The sequence below is a fragment of the Callionymus lyra genome, chromosome 4, assembly GCF_982586985.1.
Source record: "Callionymus lyra chromosome 4, fCalLyr1.hap1.1, whole genome shotgun sequence".
NCBI classification, from domain to species: Eukaryota; Metazoa; Chordata; class Actinopteri; order Syngnathiformes; family Callionymidae; genus Callionymus; species Callionymus lyra.
The window spans coordinates 2,290,285-2,307,548 of record NC_141821.1 but is presented as its reverse complement, the minus strand read 5'-3'; the positions used below and the strand labels follow the sequence as shown (position 1 = coordinate 2,307,548).

Below are 17,264 nucleotides of genomic sequence, written 5' to 3'. Positions count from 1 at the left end.
CTCCAGTAACTCTCCAGTAATACTCCAGTAACACTCCAGTAACACTCTAGTAACACTCCAGTAACACTCCAGTAACACTCCAGTAACACTCCAGTAACACTCCAGTAATACTCCAGTAACTCTCCAGTTACACTCCAGTAACACTCCACTCCAACACTCCAGTAACACTCCAGTAACACTCCAGTAACACTCCAGTAACTCTCCAGTAACACTCCAGTAACTCTCCAGTAACACTCCAGTAACACTCCAGTAACACTCCAGTAACACTCCAGTAACACTCCAGTAACACTCCACTCCAGCACTCCAGCAACACTCCAGTAACTCTCCAGTAACACTCCAGTAACACTCCAGTAACACTCCAGTAACACTCCAGTAACACTCCAGTAACTCTCCAGTAACACTCCAGTAACACTCCTCTCCAACACTCCAGTAACACTCCAGTAATACTCCAGTAACTCTCCAGTAACTCTCCAGTAACACTCCAGTAACACTCCAGTAATACTCCAGTAACTCTCCAGTAACACTCCAGTAACACTCCAGTAACACTCCAGTAATACTCCAGTAACTCTCCAGTAACACTCCAGTAATACTCCAGTAACTCTCCAGTAACACTCCAGTAACACTCCAGTAACACTCCAGTAATACTCCAGTAACTCTCCAGTAACACTCCAGTAACACTCCAGTAACACTCCAGTAACACTCCAGCAACACTCCAGTAACTCTCCAGTAACACTCCAGTAACTCTCCAGTAACACTCCAGTAACTCTCCAGTAACACTCCAGTAGTACTCCAGTAACTCTCCAGTAACTCTCCAGTAACACTCCAGTAACACTCCAGTAACACTCCAGTAACACTCCAGCAACACTCCAGTAACTCTCCAGTAACACTCCAGTAACTCTCCAGTAACACTCCAGTAACTCTCCAGCAACACTCCAGTAACTCTCCAGTAACACTCCAGTAACACTCCAGTAACACTCCAGTAACACTCCAGCAACACTCCAGTAACTCTCCAGTAACACTCCAGTAACACTCCAGTAACTCTCCAGTAACACTCCAGTAATACTCCAGTAACTCTCCAGTAACTCTCCAGTAACACTCCAGTAACTCTCCAGTAACACTCCAGTAATACTCCAGTAACTCTCCAGTAACACTCCAGTAACACTCCAGTAACACTCCTCTCCAACACTCCAGTAATACTCCAGTAACTCTCCAGTAACTCTCCAGTAACACTCCAGTAACACTCCAGTAATACTCCAGTAACTCTCCAGTAACACTCCAGTAACACTCCAGTAACTCTCCAGTAACACTCCAGTAACACTCCAGTAACTCTCCAGTAACACTCCAGTAACTCTCCAGTAACACTCCAGTAACACTCCAGTAACTCTCCAGTAATACTCCAGTAACACTCCAGTAACACTCCAGTAACACTCCAGTAACACTCCAGTAACACTCCAGTAACTCTCCAGTAACACTCCAGTAATACTCCAGTAATACTCCAGTAACACTCCAGTAACACTCCAGTAACACTCCAGTAACACTCCAGTAACACTCCAGTAACTCTCCAGTAACACTCCAGTAACTCTCCAGTAACTCTCCAGTAACACTCCAGTAACTCTCCAGTAACACTCCAGTAACACTCCAGTAACACTCCAGTAATACTCCAGTAACTCTCCAGTAACACTCCAGTAACTCTCCAGTAACACTCCAGTAACACTCCAGTAACACTGCAGGCTTCTTCAGTGTCATCCTAGGAAAATGAATCACAGATTCTTCCAGACTGAGCTTCTATATGTGTGACTTCAATATTTCCAATTACAGTTGTATTACAGTCTCATGCTGGAGCTGCAGCTTCACTCGGTGAGTCATGAGGTCAAAGGTCGAGAGTCATACGTGGAGAAAGAATATTTGTGTCCAGTAGTTGAATCGCTGTGTCGTCTTGTTTAGACTTCAACAAAGTCTGCCGTCGTCTAGAGTTTCTCCCTCAGTGAGGATGAAAAACACTTAATTCAATTAGAGTCGAACGCTCGGCTGATATTTCACTTCCGTGCTCCGGCGTCGTCGACCACATGACCTCATCCATCACGAGCCAATCAAGCGTCTGGGCGTCCGCTCGCTTTTCATTCCTGTCTGATGAGCAGCTCCGCTCGCTTTTCCTTTCTCGCGGCGACCGTCGCGTCTCTCGCTCGCTCGCACTGTACGCACCTCATTCTTCAGCGCCACTCACGGGCCAGAACTCACCGACCCGCCAAATGTGTTCGTCTGGAAACTGTTGCGCTGAAGCTGAAGAACCTGATTCATGAGCCATTATTGTGTGACGGAGGATAGAAAACTAGTCTTCATTCATTTATATGATCTACTCGAGGAATCTTGGGGGCCTCAAGTCTTTCCCAGCTACTCGGGGCAAGAGACAGGTGACACCCTGAGAGGATAGGAAAGTAAAACCTGTGGTCTTTATATTTCAATAGTATGTGTTTGGATCAGTTTGTTTGTCTCTAAGTGATCGATCTTATCTTAATGATGTAATAATCATTCAAGCAAAAACACTTAGTAAAATAGCAAGAATGTTAAAGGAGCACATTTGAATCTGGGATGTTTTGAATGAAGACGCTAATACTTTCTAAGTTTCTTTCTCTCAAAGTCACATGAAGGTCAAATTGATGGGTTTATATAAACGAGAAAGTTTAACTCAAGCTAATTCCTAAATACTTCAAAGAAGATCATGTCTGTCTGGGAGACAGTTTTCCATTGTTTGCTGGTCAAAGATATATAAGAGCTTTTATTTTGAAAGAACTCTTGATATGATGTCACTCGTCACTTGATGACTCTTCATCAAATGTGTGTCTCCTCGTCTGGAGTCAGAATGACATTGATGGTTTCAAGGTCATTTAGATTCTTTCAGCTTATTGTTAATTAATTAATTATTTATTTAGATCTTCTTCAAGATCCACTTCCTGTCCGTCCACATATGAGGATATTTGTAAGTCTTGATGTTCTGCGTGTCTTCATAGCAACAGAGATATTTTAAAAGTCGCATATTTACTGCAAAACCACACATTGGGTAGAAACTAGTGTGTTTGTCAGAAGTGTGTTTATACGACAAGTATATATGTGTAGTATTGTCCAGTCCTTGACTCTGGTGTTGTGATAGTGTAGTAACAAGTATATATGTTTAGTATTGTCCAGTACTCGACTCTGGTGTTGTGATAGTGTAGTAACAAGTATATATGTGTAGTATTGTCCAGTCCTTGACTCTGGTGTTGTGATAGTGTAGTAACAAGTATATATGTGTAGTATTGTCCAGTAATTGACTCTGGTGTTGTGATAGTGTAGTAACAAGTATATATGTGTAGTATTGTCCAGTACTTGACTCTGGTGTTGTGATAGTGTAGCAACAAGTATATATGTGTAGTATTGTCCAGTACTTGACTCTGGTGTTGTGATATCGTAGCAACAAGTATATATGTGTAGTATTGTCCAGTACTTGACTCTGGTGTTGTGATAGTGTAGCAACAAGTATATATATGTGTAGTATTGTCCAGTACTTGACTCTGGTGTTGTGATAGTGTAGCAACAAGTATATATGTGTAGTATTGTCCAGTACTTGACTCTGGTGTTGTGATAGTGTAGCAACAAGTATATATATGTGTAGTATTGTCCAGTACTTGACTCTGGTATTATGATAGTGTAGTAACAAGTATATATGTGTAGTATTGTCCAGTCCTTGACTCTGGTGTTGTGATAGTGTAGTAACAAGTATATATGTGTAGTATTGTCCAGTACTTGACTCTGGTGTTGTGATAGTGTAGTAACAAGTATATATGTGTAGTATTGTCCAGTACTTGACTCTGGTGTTGTGATAGTGTAGCAACAAGTATATATGTGTAGTATTGTCCAGTACTTGACTCTGGTGTTGTGATAGTGTAGCAACAAGTATATATGTGTAGTATTGTCCAGTACTTGACTCTGGTGTTGTGATAGTGTAGCAACAAGTATATATATGTGTAGTATTGTCCAGTACTTGACTCTGGTGTTGTGATAGTGTAGCAACAAGTATATATGTGTAGTATTGTCCAGTACTTGACTCTGGTGTTGTGATAGTGTAGCAACAAGTATATATATGTGTAGTATTGTCCAGTACTTGACTCTGGTGTTGTGATAGTGTAGCAACAAGTATATATGTGTAGTATTGTCCAGTACTTGACTCTGGTGTTGTGATAGTGTAGTAACAAGTATATATGTGTAGTATTGTCCAGTACTTGACTCTGGTGTTGTGATAGTGTAGCAACAAGTATATATGTGTAGTATTGTCCAGTACTTGACTCTGGTGTTGTGATAGTGTAGCAACAAGTATATATGTGTAGTATTGTCCTGTACTTGACTCTGGTGTTGTGATAGTGTAGTAACAAGTATATATGTGTAGTATTGTCCAGTACTTGACTCTGGTGTTGTGATAGTGTAGCAACAAGTATATATATGTGTAGTATTGTCCAGTACTTGACTCTGGTATTATGATAGTGTAGTAACAAGTATATATGTGTAGTATTGTCCAGTCCTTGACTCTGGTGTTGTGATAGTGTAGTAACAAGTATATATGTGTAGTATTGTCCAGTACTTGACTCTGGTGTTGTGATAGTGTAGTAACAAGTATATATGTGTAGTATTGTCCAGTACTTGACTCTGGTGTTGTGATAGTGTAGCAACAAGTATATATGTGTAGTATTGTCCAGTACTTGACTCTGGTGTTGTGATAGTGTAGCAACAAGTATATATGTGTAGTATTGTCCAGTACTTGACTCTGGTGTTGTGATAGTGTAGCAACAAGTATATATATGTGTAGTATTGTCCAGTACTTGACTCTGGTGTTGTGATAGTGTAGCAACAAGTATATATGTGTAGTATTGTCCAGTACTTGACTCTGGTGTTGTGATAGTGTAGCAACAAGTATATATATGTGTAGTATTGTCCAGTACTTGACTCTGGTGTTGTGATAGTGTAGCAACAAGTATATATGTGTAGTATTGTCCAGTACTTGACTCTGGTGTTGTGATAGTGTAGTAACAAGTATATATGTGTAGTATTGTCCAGTACTTGACTCTGGTGTTGTGATAGTGTAGCAACAAGTATATATGTGTAGTATTGTCCAGTACTTGACTCTGGTGTTGTGATAGTGTAGCAACAAGTATATATATGTGTAGTATTGTCCTGTACTTGACTCTGGTGTTGTGATAGTGTAGCAACAAGTATATATGTGTAGTATTGTCCAGTACTTGACTCTGGTGTTGTGATAGTGTAGCAACAAGTATATATATGTGTAGTATTGTCCTGTACTTGACTCTGGTGTTGTGATAGTGTAGTAACAAGTATATATGTGTAGTATTGTCCAGTACTTGACTCTGGTGTTGTGATAGTGTAGTAACAAGTATATATGTGTAGTATTGTCCAGTACTTGACTGCTTTCATTTGTTTTCAAACCAAAATATGTCCAAACATCAGCTTTAAAAGCTGCTGGACTCCTGTATCCTCTCGTCCTCAGTCATCATTCTTCCTTTGTCTGTGGAGGACGTAACGACTACTGCCATCTAGAGGTCGGAAGTTTTATATATAGATATATATCTCTATATATGGATATAGATATATATATATCTATATCCATATATATCTCTCTATATATGGATATATATATGTATACAGTATATATACACATATATATCAGAGTCAATTTCTCGACTCCATGTTTGTCTCCTGAGAGTAAACGTTGCTGTAGAATCTCGTGATAAACGTGTGAAACTCTGGGTTTCCTGCTCAAGCTTCTCAGTGTAGAATTCTCAGCCATCCATTGTCTTCAGACCAGCAGTGACGCAACAACTTCCTGTCATGAAGGCCTTCCTGATAGCTTAGCCGCGGCGCCGAACGCTAACATCGACTTCCGCGTATTCAAGCCCAGATGTTTTGACACCACTTCTCCTCGCTCCCCCAGAAACACAAGGACCAGGATAGTTTCTGATCAACGTTCAGGTTTGATTCTCTCAGTGAGACTCGACACCTTGAGCTGAAGCACAGATGATGAGCTTTTGTTGATGTGAGCGACTCACCAGAGCGCCCCCTGCTGGCTACATTACTCACCTGAGATAACGACAGCGAGTGATTTTAACTTAATATTTATTTATAGAATAATAATAATAATCACTTCAAGTATTTATACCTGAATAATTGACTCTAAATCGACTCTAAAGTTCCTCAGAAGCAGCAGAACATCAGACACGAGTTGCTCGTGATGTCGACAGGGTTTAACTTTTTTAATGTCAGTTATTTACCTTAAAGTATGATTTGAAAATATAAAGAGATTTTTTAGATTAAAACATACATATAATAAAAATATACATCAAACTAAACTAAAGTCAAATCATTTGAGTATAGAATAAAATCTTCATCATCATCATCTTCATCTTCATCTTCATCTTCATCTTCATCACCATCTAAATCTTCATCATCATCATCTTCCATCACCATCATTTTCATCATCATCATCATCACCATCTTAATCTTCATCATCATCTTCATCTTCATCATCTTCTTTGCAATCTTAATCATCATCATCTTCATCATCATCTTCCATCACCATCATCTTCATCTTCATCTTCATCTTCATCTTCATCTAAATCTTCATCATTATCATCTTCCATCACCATCATTTTCATCATCATCATCATCACCATCTTAATCTTCATCTTCATCACCATCTAAATCTTCATCATCATCACCTTCCATCACCATCATTTTCATCATCATCATCATCATCATCACCATCTTAATCTTCATCATCATCTTCATCTTCATCATCTTCTTTGCAATCTTAATCATCATCATCTTCATCATCATCTTCCATCACCATCATCTTCATCTTCATCTTCATCATCATCTTCAATCACCATCATCTTCATCTTCATCTTCATCTTCATCATCATCTTCCATCACCATCACCATCATCTTCATCTTCATCTTCATCTTCATCCTAATCATCATCATCATCATCTTCTTCATCATCATCATCATCATCATCATCATCTTCATCTTCATCTTCATCATCATCATCGTCTTTGTCGATTGATTTCCCTGCAAGTATTTCTGATCCAGATGTTCCTCAGAAGTTCTAACTAGAACCTGCTGTGGATCATGGTGGATTCTTGTATTAGCGACTGAGGTTCTGGTCCAAGTAGACTCTGCTCCACGTTCACAGCTTCTCTGTTCATCTCACTATTGTTTCGTGTCGTGGGTTTAGGACCAGATGTTTCGCTGCTTCTCCTTCCATGTCTCAACATCAAGCCGAGGCCGTGGCCTTCAAGAGAGCTTTAGCAGCTGCTGGGCATTTGTTCTTGATGGTGGAGATGAAAGACTTCAGAGAGACTGAGCTGCAGCTCATTTGTTTGTTTCCTTCATTTCATTTCCTTCACCGAGAACCAGGAGTCGTGGTGTCAGACCAGGAGGTTCTTCATCGTGAAGATGCTTCGGAAGAATCTTCTTTTGTTACAAGCATTGTGTTGTTGTGAGGATTCAACATGTGTCATGTTGTGTAACATTACATGTATTATTACTGAATATTACATGTATTACTAGATTGAATGTGTATAACATTACATGTATTACTAAATTGAATGTGTATAACATTACATGTATTACTAGATTGAATGTGTATAATATTACATGTATTACTAGATTGAATGTGTATAATATTACATGTATTACTAGATTGAATGTGTATAATATTACATGTATTACTAGATTGAATGTGTATAATATTACATGTATTACTAGGTCGAATGTGTATAATATTACATGTATTACTAGATTGAATGTGTATAATATTACATGTATTACTAGATTGAATGTGTATAATATTACATGTATTACTAGATTGAATGTGTATAACATTACATGTATTACTAGATTGAATGTGTATAATATTACATGTATTACTAGATTGAATGTGTATAATATTAGATGTATCACTAGATTGAAAGTGTATAATATTACATGTATTATTAGATTGAATGTGTATAACATTACATGTATTACTAGATTGAATGTGTATAATATTACATGTATTACTAGATTGAATGTGTATAATATTACATGTATTACTAGATTGAATGTGTATTATATTACATGTATTACTAGATTGAATGTGTATAATAACGTGTTTTAAAGATTGAATGTGTATAATATTACATGTATTACTAGATTGAATGTGTATAATATTACATGTATTACTAGATTGAATGTGTATAATATTACATGTATCACTAGATTGAATGTGTATGATATTACATGTATTACTAGATTGAATGTGTATAATATTACATGTATCACTAGATTGAATGCGTATAATATTACATGTATTACTAGATTGAATGTGTATTATATTACATGTATTACTAGATTGAATGTGTATAATAACGTGTTTTATAGATTGAATGTGTATAATATTACATGTATTACTAGATTGAATGTGTATAATATTACATGTATCACTAGATTGAATGTGTATAATATTACATGTATTACTAGATTTAACAATTCAATGAACAAAATTCTGCTACAGCCAAATATTTCACATTCTGATTTATCATTAATTTTGTAAATTGATAAAAAAGATCAATTATTATTTATATTTTACAGTATTCACAGTACTGTAAATATATATATAACCAGTTAGCATGTTGCTAACACCTAACACCGTCCATGTTTCTTCAGCATCAGACTCAAGGACGACTGTGAAGGTCGAGAATGAAGTGTAGAAACTTGTCACCGATCAAAGCGACAGATCCTTCAAGTTCAGCGTCTGCTCCAGATGTTTCTGCTCCTTTATTGTTTCTCTTTTCTTTAAAAAGTCCAGACGATGGTTCTTGAAGCTGCCGGAACCATCTGGAAGTCACATCAGTGGAAACGAGCATCTGTCACACGAACCCATGTGACCGACTGGTCGCTCTCCATTAGCCTCGCTGCTGCCCTCTGCTGACCGTCGCTGCTGCTGCACGTGTCAAACGTTGTGCTGCTGAATTGTAACAAATGAAACTAAGAAGCCTCACGGGTTCGAAGCTTCATCGTGACCGAGTGTGAAGAACTGTGGATAAGCACAGAAAATGACAAGAGACATTTAGAGAATATCGATAAAACATCTCAACGTTTCTCTCACGATACAGTTAACGTTCCTCTTCACGAAGGAACCTCTCGGATGAAACTTCCTCCAACACTTTACTCAGACCAGTTGCTTCGCTTCGGAACTCTTTGGATAAACTTGACCTGGATGAGTTTTACTGCAGTTAAATACTTTCAAAACTTTCCTCTTGCCAACAGTATTGCAATATATTGTATGGTGACACGTACGGTCGAGCCAGATGCTTGTCCAGGAGACGTCCTGAAGCGACTCACTCTCTATGTAGTGCTGTGTTCTACTCTGAGTCTCATCTGGCTGAGCTCCTAAGATAGAAGACCTGAACCAGCTCTGATGTCTTTGGAGCTCGAGTCATCAACTTTCAAGTGTCTTATCATAACAGAGTTATCTCAAGACACTATACAGTTGAAATAAGACTACAGTTGATTAAGGAAAAATAGATCCAGAAATTCAACAAAGAGCAAGAAACAAAACACTGAACAGTGAGCAATGATGAGGAAAAACATCCTTTTAGACGAAACCTCGAGCGACCTTTATTGATTATCAGGAACTATGTACCGTATTTTCCGGACTATAAGTGACAGTTTTTTTCATAGTTTGTCCGGGGGTGAGACTTATTTTAAATTTCCCCCAAAAACACGACTTATACTCCAGTGCGACTTATATATGTTTTTTTCTTCTTTATTATGCATTTTATGTCTGGAGCGACTCGTGCTCCGGAGACACTTATAGTCCGGAGAATACGGTAGTTTGGACCACTGCGCTCCTGGCAGGAAGTGGGTCTCCTGTGGAAAACATGTCCTGTGGGCCGAGAGTCATGAAGGGTCTTTTCTGTCTACGACATGTAGCTGCTCACGTGGCCTGGTCATCTGACACGGAGTTATGCTAGCTGTAGAGCTACGTTAGCTACGTAAGCTTTGTTTGGACGCGAGCTAGATTAGCTCTTCGTCTGTTGTTCGCACTGTTTGGTGTCACGATGTTGGTGGATTTACAGGATCTACAGGGAGGTTGTTGACTCAGGACTAGTTGAGCAGCATCAGGCCTGGAACCAAACATACCGAGCTACAGGCTTTGAAGTTGAGGAGGCCCTGTTTCAGGAATGCCTGGAAACACAAGTGGTGTCACGTTTCCAAAAGTCCCAACAGAGATAAGGACCTTCGTGGAAAACTGTGTTGATGATAAAAAGCTTCCGTCTGTGTTTCTCAGCGTTTCTTCCTGAGCTTGTGTTGAGTAGAAAAAGAAAGTGTCACGTCATCTTAAATGCTTTTCTTCTCGTCCTCAGGGTTGGACTGCAGCAGGACTCTGAGCACACCCAGTCCTGGTCTCATCCTTCCATCCAAGTCCTCTTCCCTCTCCTCGCCGGCGCTCTCCAGCAACGGCCATGAGACCAACTCCTCGTCCTCGTCTTCGGCTCACGCCGAGACCGTGGCCGTGGTTCACTCTCTCCCCGGGACCCGCTCCCGGCAGACGAAGAACCACCACCACCCGCCCGTGGACCTGCTCCCGGATCACACCTTGCTGCAGATCTTCGCCCACCTCCCGACCAACCAGCTTTGCCGATGCGCACGGGTGTGCCGGCGCTGGTACAACCTGGCGTGGGACCCGAGGTTGTGGAGCAGCGTCAGGTTGACCGGCGAGCTGCTCCACGCCGACCGGGCCATCCGGGTCCTGACCCATCGGCTGTGTCAGGACACCCCCAACGTGTGCCTGACCCTGGAGACGGTGGTGGTCAGCGGCTGCAAGAGGCTGACGGACCGAGGGCTGCACATACTGGCCCAGTGTTGCCCGGAGCTCCGGCGCCTGGAGGTCGCCGGCTGCTACAATGTCTCCAACGAGGCGGTTTTTGAGGTGGTGTCGCACTGCCCGAGCCTGGAGCACCTCAACCTGTCAGGTACGACATCACAGTGAGAAGTTTAAAGACTGACATACATCAGAGTACTCTGGTTTCCTCCCACTGTCTGAGGTACATTGATGTTTACTTTAAAGTTGGTGTAAGTGTGTGTGTATGATTGTGTCAGAGTTTGTCTTTCTGTACAGGTCCTGTCACCCTTAGTAGCTGGGACTGCTAAAAAAGAAGGTTGTGAAACACCCTGGACTTGTCTGTAATCCATCATAAAGCACATAAAGTCAGACAACGAGTGTAAACACCTAAGAGTCATTGTTAACCTCTATATCTTTTGGACGATGGGAGTAAACCAGAGTGTCTGGAGGAAATCCAGCAGATTAACGCAGATGGTTTGTTCCACATCCAGAGTGTTAGATGTGGAACCCTTCATGAGAGCTGTTAGCTAGTTGTGATGCCTTGTGAAGCTTCATGAAACAGTGTTGTAATGTTAAGAATCCACTAGATGTCGCACTCTGATCTATTATCTATTTTTTTTTAAGTTAAGTTAACAGTGAGTCTGTAGTTTGAAATAGTGATGGGTCCATGAAGTTTCATGAAACAGTGTCATTATCTTCAGAGTCCACTAGATGGTAGTGATGTGTTGATGAAGTTTCATGAAACAGTGTCATTATCTTCAGAGTCCACTAGATGGTAGTGATGTGTTGATGAAGCTTCATGAAACAGTGTCATTATCTTCAGAGTCCACTAGATGGTAGTGAGGTATTGATGAAGCTTCATGAAACAGTGTCATTATCTTCAGAGTCCACTAGATGGTAGTGATGTGTTGATGAAGCTTCATGAAACAGTGTCATTATCTTCAGAGTCCACTAGATGGTAGTGATGTGTCGATGAAGCTTCATGAAACAGTGTCATTATCTTCAGAGTCCACTAGATGGTAGTGATGTGTTGATGAAGCTTCATGAAACAGTGTCATTATCTTCAGAGTCCACTAGATGGTAGTGATGTGTCGATGAAGCTTCATGAAACAGTGTCATTATCTTCAGAGTCCACTAGATGGTAGTGATGTGTTGATGAAGCTTCATGAAACAGTGTCATTATTTTCAGAGTCCACTAGATGGTAGTGATGTGTTGATGAAGCTTCATGAAACAGTGTCATTATCTTCAGAGTCCACTAGATGTCACTCTCTGATCTAGATCTAGCGCCCCCTACCTCCACCAACATGGCACTGTTTCATGAAGCTTCATCAACACTACAAAAAAGGAACCCGGCTCTCATAGTTACACTTGTCAGACAAATAGTTTGGAAGTCTCGAGGATCATGTTCTGACCCTTAAGTGTTCTGGGTCAGTCTGGTTCCGTCATTAGAAGGTCTTCATCAATCTTCCTCTGGAGCAGAAGCGAACTCAGCGTGATCTGCTGCTTTCATTAAAAACATAACTTGGCAGAGCCGTGTGCGGCCGCATTAGAACCCAGAAGTTAAAATAACCCGAAACACTCGACTGGCTTTTCAATCTCCATCCATGTTGCTCTGAGTCTTTACGGTCCAGGATCAGGTCCACATGTGAAGTCCCTGGACTTTTTTGTCCTCAAGCAACCCGTCCGTGAAAACACTTGTGAAGAGTTGCCGGTGCAGCGCCGGGAAATTTAAGACTTGTGAAAATGTTTTATTGCTCAAAGGTGGAAGTCTGTGAATGTCCTCAGTTGTTCTGGTCCACGTTCCTCAACCGAAGAGACTGTTTCTCCTCAAGACGGAAGTTTGAAGTTCAGCCAAATACTTTCAAACTTTATTTGCGAAACAAACTATAATCAAAGCACGACCTCTCACTACAACAACTCTTTTATCTACTAGTGATGAGTTGATAAAGCCACTAGATGGCGCTCTCTGATCGATAATATTGACTTTTTACATTTTTGAATGAACGCATCATCAATTTTAAAACACTTTTCTGATGCTTCATAGCAAGACACACAGTTAGCTCGAGCTGTTCTTCAAGTCTTTTTGCAGAACAGATCAACCAACATTTTTATAAAATATAGACTAAAATGTACAATTGTATTTCATTTTTTTTAGGTTTTTAGTATTTATATAGAATCAACCAGACAAACACTATATTGTAATGACATTGAAAACAGTTAAGATTTTTTTATTGTAGCATCTTTTTGTCTTTTCCTTCTGTATTCTGACAACTATCATGAAAGAATGTTAATAGAACTCTTCTAGTCACATCCTGTTTTTCACCCTCACATTTATTTTTTAAATAGTTCTATATTTTCTTACTAGTCCATCCATCCATCCATCCATCCATCCATCCATCCATCCATCCATCCATCCATCCATCCATCCATCCATCCATCCATCCATCCATCCATCCATCCATCCATCCATCCATCCATCCATCCATCCATCCATCCATCCATCCATCCATCCATCCATCCATCCATCCATCCATCCATCCATCCATCCATCCATCCATCCATCCATCAATTCATTAACTAATTAATTAATCCATCCATCCATCCATCCATCCATCCATCCATCCATCCATCCATCCATCCATCCATCCATCCATCCATCCATCCATCCATCCATCCATCCATCCATCCATCCATCCATCCATCCATCCATTCATTCATGCATGCATGCATGCATTCATGAATTCATTCATTCATTCATTCATTCATCCAATCATCCATCCATCCATCCATCCATCCATCCATCCATCCATCCATCCATCCATCCATCCATCCATCCATCCATCCATCCATCCATCCATCCATCCATCCATCAATTCATTAACTAATTAATTAATTAATTAATCCATCCATCCATCCATCCATCCATCCATCCATCCATCCATCCATCCATCCATCCATCCATCCATCCATCCATCCATCCATCCATCCATCCATCCATCCATCCATCCATCCATCCATCCATCCATCCATCCATCCATCCATCCATCCATCCATCCATCCATCCATTCATTCATTCATTCATTCATTCATTCCAGACCAAACGCAACAACTGACACCATCTCAGTCAACATGTGATGGTTCACCAGTGAACTTTATTCTTAAGACCTCAGGAAAGAACAGGAAACTTCTACAGATTCATCTAAATCTTTAATAGATTCACCTCCACGAGTCTCACGGAACCAGACCCGTCTGTCCCAGGATCTGAGTCTGGTCCTCTCTCTCTCCAGGATGCTCCAAGGTGACGTGCATCAGCCTGACCCAGGAGGCGCTCCAGCTCTCCCCCCTGCACGGCCAGCAGATCTCCATCCACCACCTGGACATGACCGACTGCTTCTCCCTGGAGGACGAGGGCCTGCGGACCATCGCCTCGCACTGCCCTCGCCTGACGCACCTGTACCTGCGGCGCTGCAGCCGGCTGACGGACGAGGCCCTGCGCCACCTGGCGCTCCACTGCCCGTCCATCAAGGAGCTGAGCCTCAGCGACTGCCGCCTGGTGAGCGACTTCGGGCTGCGCGAGGTGGCGCGGCTGGAGGGTCGCCTGCGCTACCTCAGCGTGGCTCACTGCACCCGCATCACCGACGTGGGCGTGCGCTACGTCGCCCGCTACTGCCCCAGACTGCGCTACCTGAACGCCAGAGGGTGCGAGGGGCTCACGGACCACGGCCTCGGCCACCTGGCCAGGAGCTGCCCGAGACTCAAGTCCCTGGACGTGGGGAAGTGCCCGCTGGTGTCGGACGGCGGGCTGGAGCAGCTGGCCATGTACTGCCAGGGCCTGAGGCGGGTCAGTCTGCGGGCCTGCGAGAGCCTGACGGGGCGAGGACTCAAAGCTCTGGCGGCGAACTGCTGCGAGCTGCAGCTGCTCAACGTCCAGGAGTGCGAGGTGGCGCCGGAGGCCCTCAAGTTCGTGCGGCGGCACTGCCGGCGCTGCGTCATCGAGCACACGAACCCTGCCTTCTACTGACCCAGGAGCACCCGCCAAAATAAAAGCCCACCATACTGCAGAATGTATCATGACTCCATGAAAACTCATGTTTGACTTTCTTTAAAACAACCTTTAAAGCCTTTTGTATGCTACAGTATACTCCGTGAGTCACTGTAGTATTACTCTGTGAGTCACTGTAGTATTACTCTGTGAGTCACTGTAGTATTACTCCGTGAGTCACTGTAGTATTACTCTGTGAGTCACTGTAGTATTACTCTGTGAGTCACTGTAGTATTACTCTGTGAGTCACTGTAGTATTACTCTCTGAGTCACTGTAGTATTACTCTGTGAGTCACTGTAGTTTTACTCTGTGAGTCACTGTAGTATTACTCTGTGAGTTACTGTAGTATTACTCTGTGAGTCACCTTAGTATTACTCTGTGAGTCACTGTAATATTACTCTGTGAGTCACTGTATTATTACTCTGAGTCACTGTAGTATTACTCTGTGAGTCACTGTAGTATTACTCTGTGAGTCACTGTAGTATTACTCTGTGAGTCACTGTAGTATAACTCTGTGAGTCACTGTAGTATTACTCTGTGAGTCACTGTAGTATTACTCTGTGAGTCACTGTAGTATTACTCTCTGAGTCACTGTAGTATTACTCTGTGAGTCACTGTAGTAAGTGACTCCATGAAAACTAATGTTTGACTTTCTTTAAAACGACCTTTAAAGCATCTTCAAGTCTCAACACAACACAACACACATGTTTGTGTATCTACACTTGTTGTTGTGTGAGTGTGTGTCATGTATCACAGGTGTGTCGTCACCAACATGTAGCTTCGACTGAATAAGTGTTTGGATGTGGTTGTGTGTCGATGACAAGGTGTGTCTAGCGCCGTAAATACATTCTGGGGTAAGTTGTGTAGCAGTGAAAGTGTGTGGTTGTTAGTATGTGTGTTTGGACAAGAGTGTGTAGCAGTGAAAGTGTGTGGTTGTTAGTATGTGTGTTTGGATAAGAGTGTGTAGCAGTGAAAGTGTGTGGTTGTTAGTATGTTTTTGGACAGGAGTGTGTAGCAGTGAAAGTAAGTAAGTAAGTAAGTAAGTAATATATATTTATATAGCGCTTTTCGAGACCAGGGTCACAAAAAGTGTGTAGTTGTTAGTATGTGTGATGGACAAGAGTGTGTAGCAGTGAAAGTGTGTGGTTGTTAGTATGTGTGTTTGGACAATAGTGTGTAGCAGTGAAAGTGTGTGGTTGTTAGTATGTGTGTTTGGACAATAGTGTGTAGCAGTGAAAGTGTGTGGTTGTTAGTATGTGTGTTTGGATAAGAGTGTGTAGCAGTGAAAGTGTGTGGTTGTTAGTATGTTTTTGGACAGGAGTGTGTAGCAGTGAAAGTAAGTAAGTAAGTAAGTAAGTAATATATATTTATATAGCGCTTTTCGAGACCAGGGTCACAAAAAGTGTGTAGTTGTTAGTATGTGTGATGGACAAGAGTGTGTAGCAGTGAAAGTGTGTGGTTGTTAGTATGTGTGTTTGGACAAGAGTGTGTAGCAGTGAAAGTGTGTGGTTGTTAGTATGTGTGTTTGGACAATAGTGTGTAGCAGTGAAAGTGTGTGGTTGTTAGTATGTGTGATGGACAAGAGTGTGTAGCAGTGAAAGTGTGTAGTTGTTAGTATGTGTGATGGACAAGAGTGTGTAGCAGTGAAAGTGTGTGGTTTTTAGTATGTGTGTTTGACAAGAGTGTGTAGCAGTGAATGAGCCGGGGTGCTTTTGTGGGTGAACCTTAATGTGTGTAGATGTTTGTGTCTTTTGGTGTGTTGCAATAAGTGGGTTAGTGTGTGTTTGCCTGTGATTGTGTAGCATGAGTCAGTGTGTGTAGTTTATAATAGTGTCGAGTTGATGAAGTTTCATGAAACTGTCGTCACAGACGGCGCCACCTACTGGCACTGTTTCATGGAGCTTCAATACTGAGCAGGTGTGTGTGTGTCTGTGTGTGTGTGTGTTGAGTATGTGTGTGTATGTGTGTGTGTGGGTCAAGGTGTGTATTGGTGAGTTTGTGTGCAACAGGGTCTAATCTTGTGAGATGTGTTTGTGTGTGAGGAGTTTTTTTTTTAAGTTTGTGTAGTAGTGTGTAAATGTGTGCATTGGTACATGTGTTGTTGTGTTCATCAGCGTGTGTCAACGTGAGCGACTTTTGTGTTGTGATGCTAATGGTCTGTTGTGAGGAACAGAATCTCCGTCGACAACAATCACACAACAGATGAAAGGTTTCCTGATGTGTGTGTAGCTTCGATCATCAGACACACACTTGTGTCACCGGAGACATCAACAGCTGGTGCCCACGC

General features: G+C 41.6%; 1 protein-coding gene across 1 annotated transcript in view; it reads left to right on the top strand.

The window, feature by feature from the left end:
• Window positions 1–15,006, top strand: part of LOC148080545 (F-box/LRR-repeat protein 7-like) — a 44,516-nt gene extending 29,510 nt beyond the window's left edge. The window contains exons 3-4 of the mRNA XM_087790263.1: window positions 10,455–11,063; window positions 14,222–15,006. Coding sequence (XP_087646389.1) covers window positions 10,455–11,063; window positions 14,222–14,955 — 1,343 coding nt within the window. The 3' untranslated portion in view covers window positions 14,956–15,006. The remainder of the gene's footprint in view (window positions 1–10,454; window positions 11,064–14,221) is intronic.
• Window positions 15,007–17,264: the final 2,258 nt, after the last annotated feature.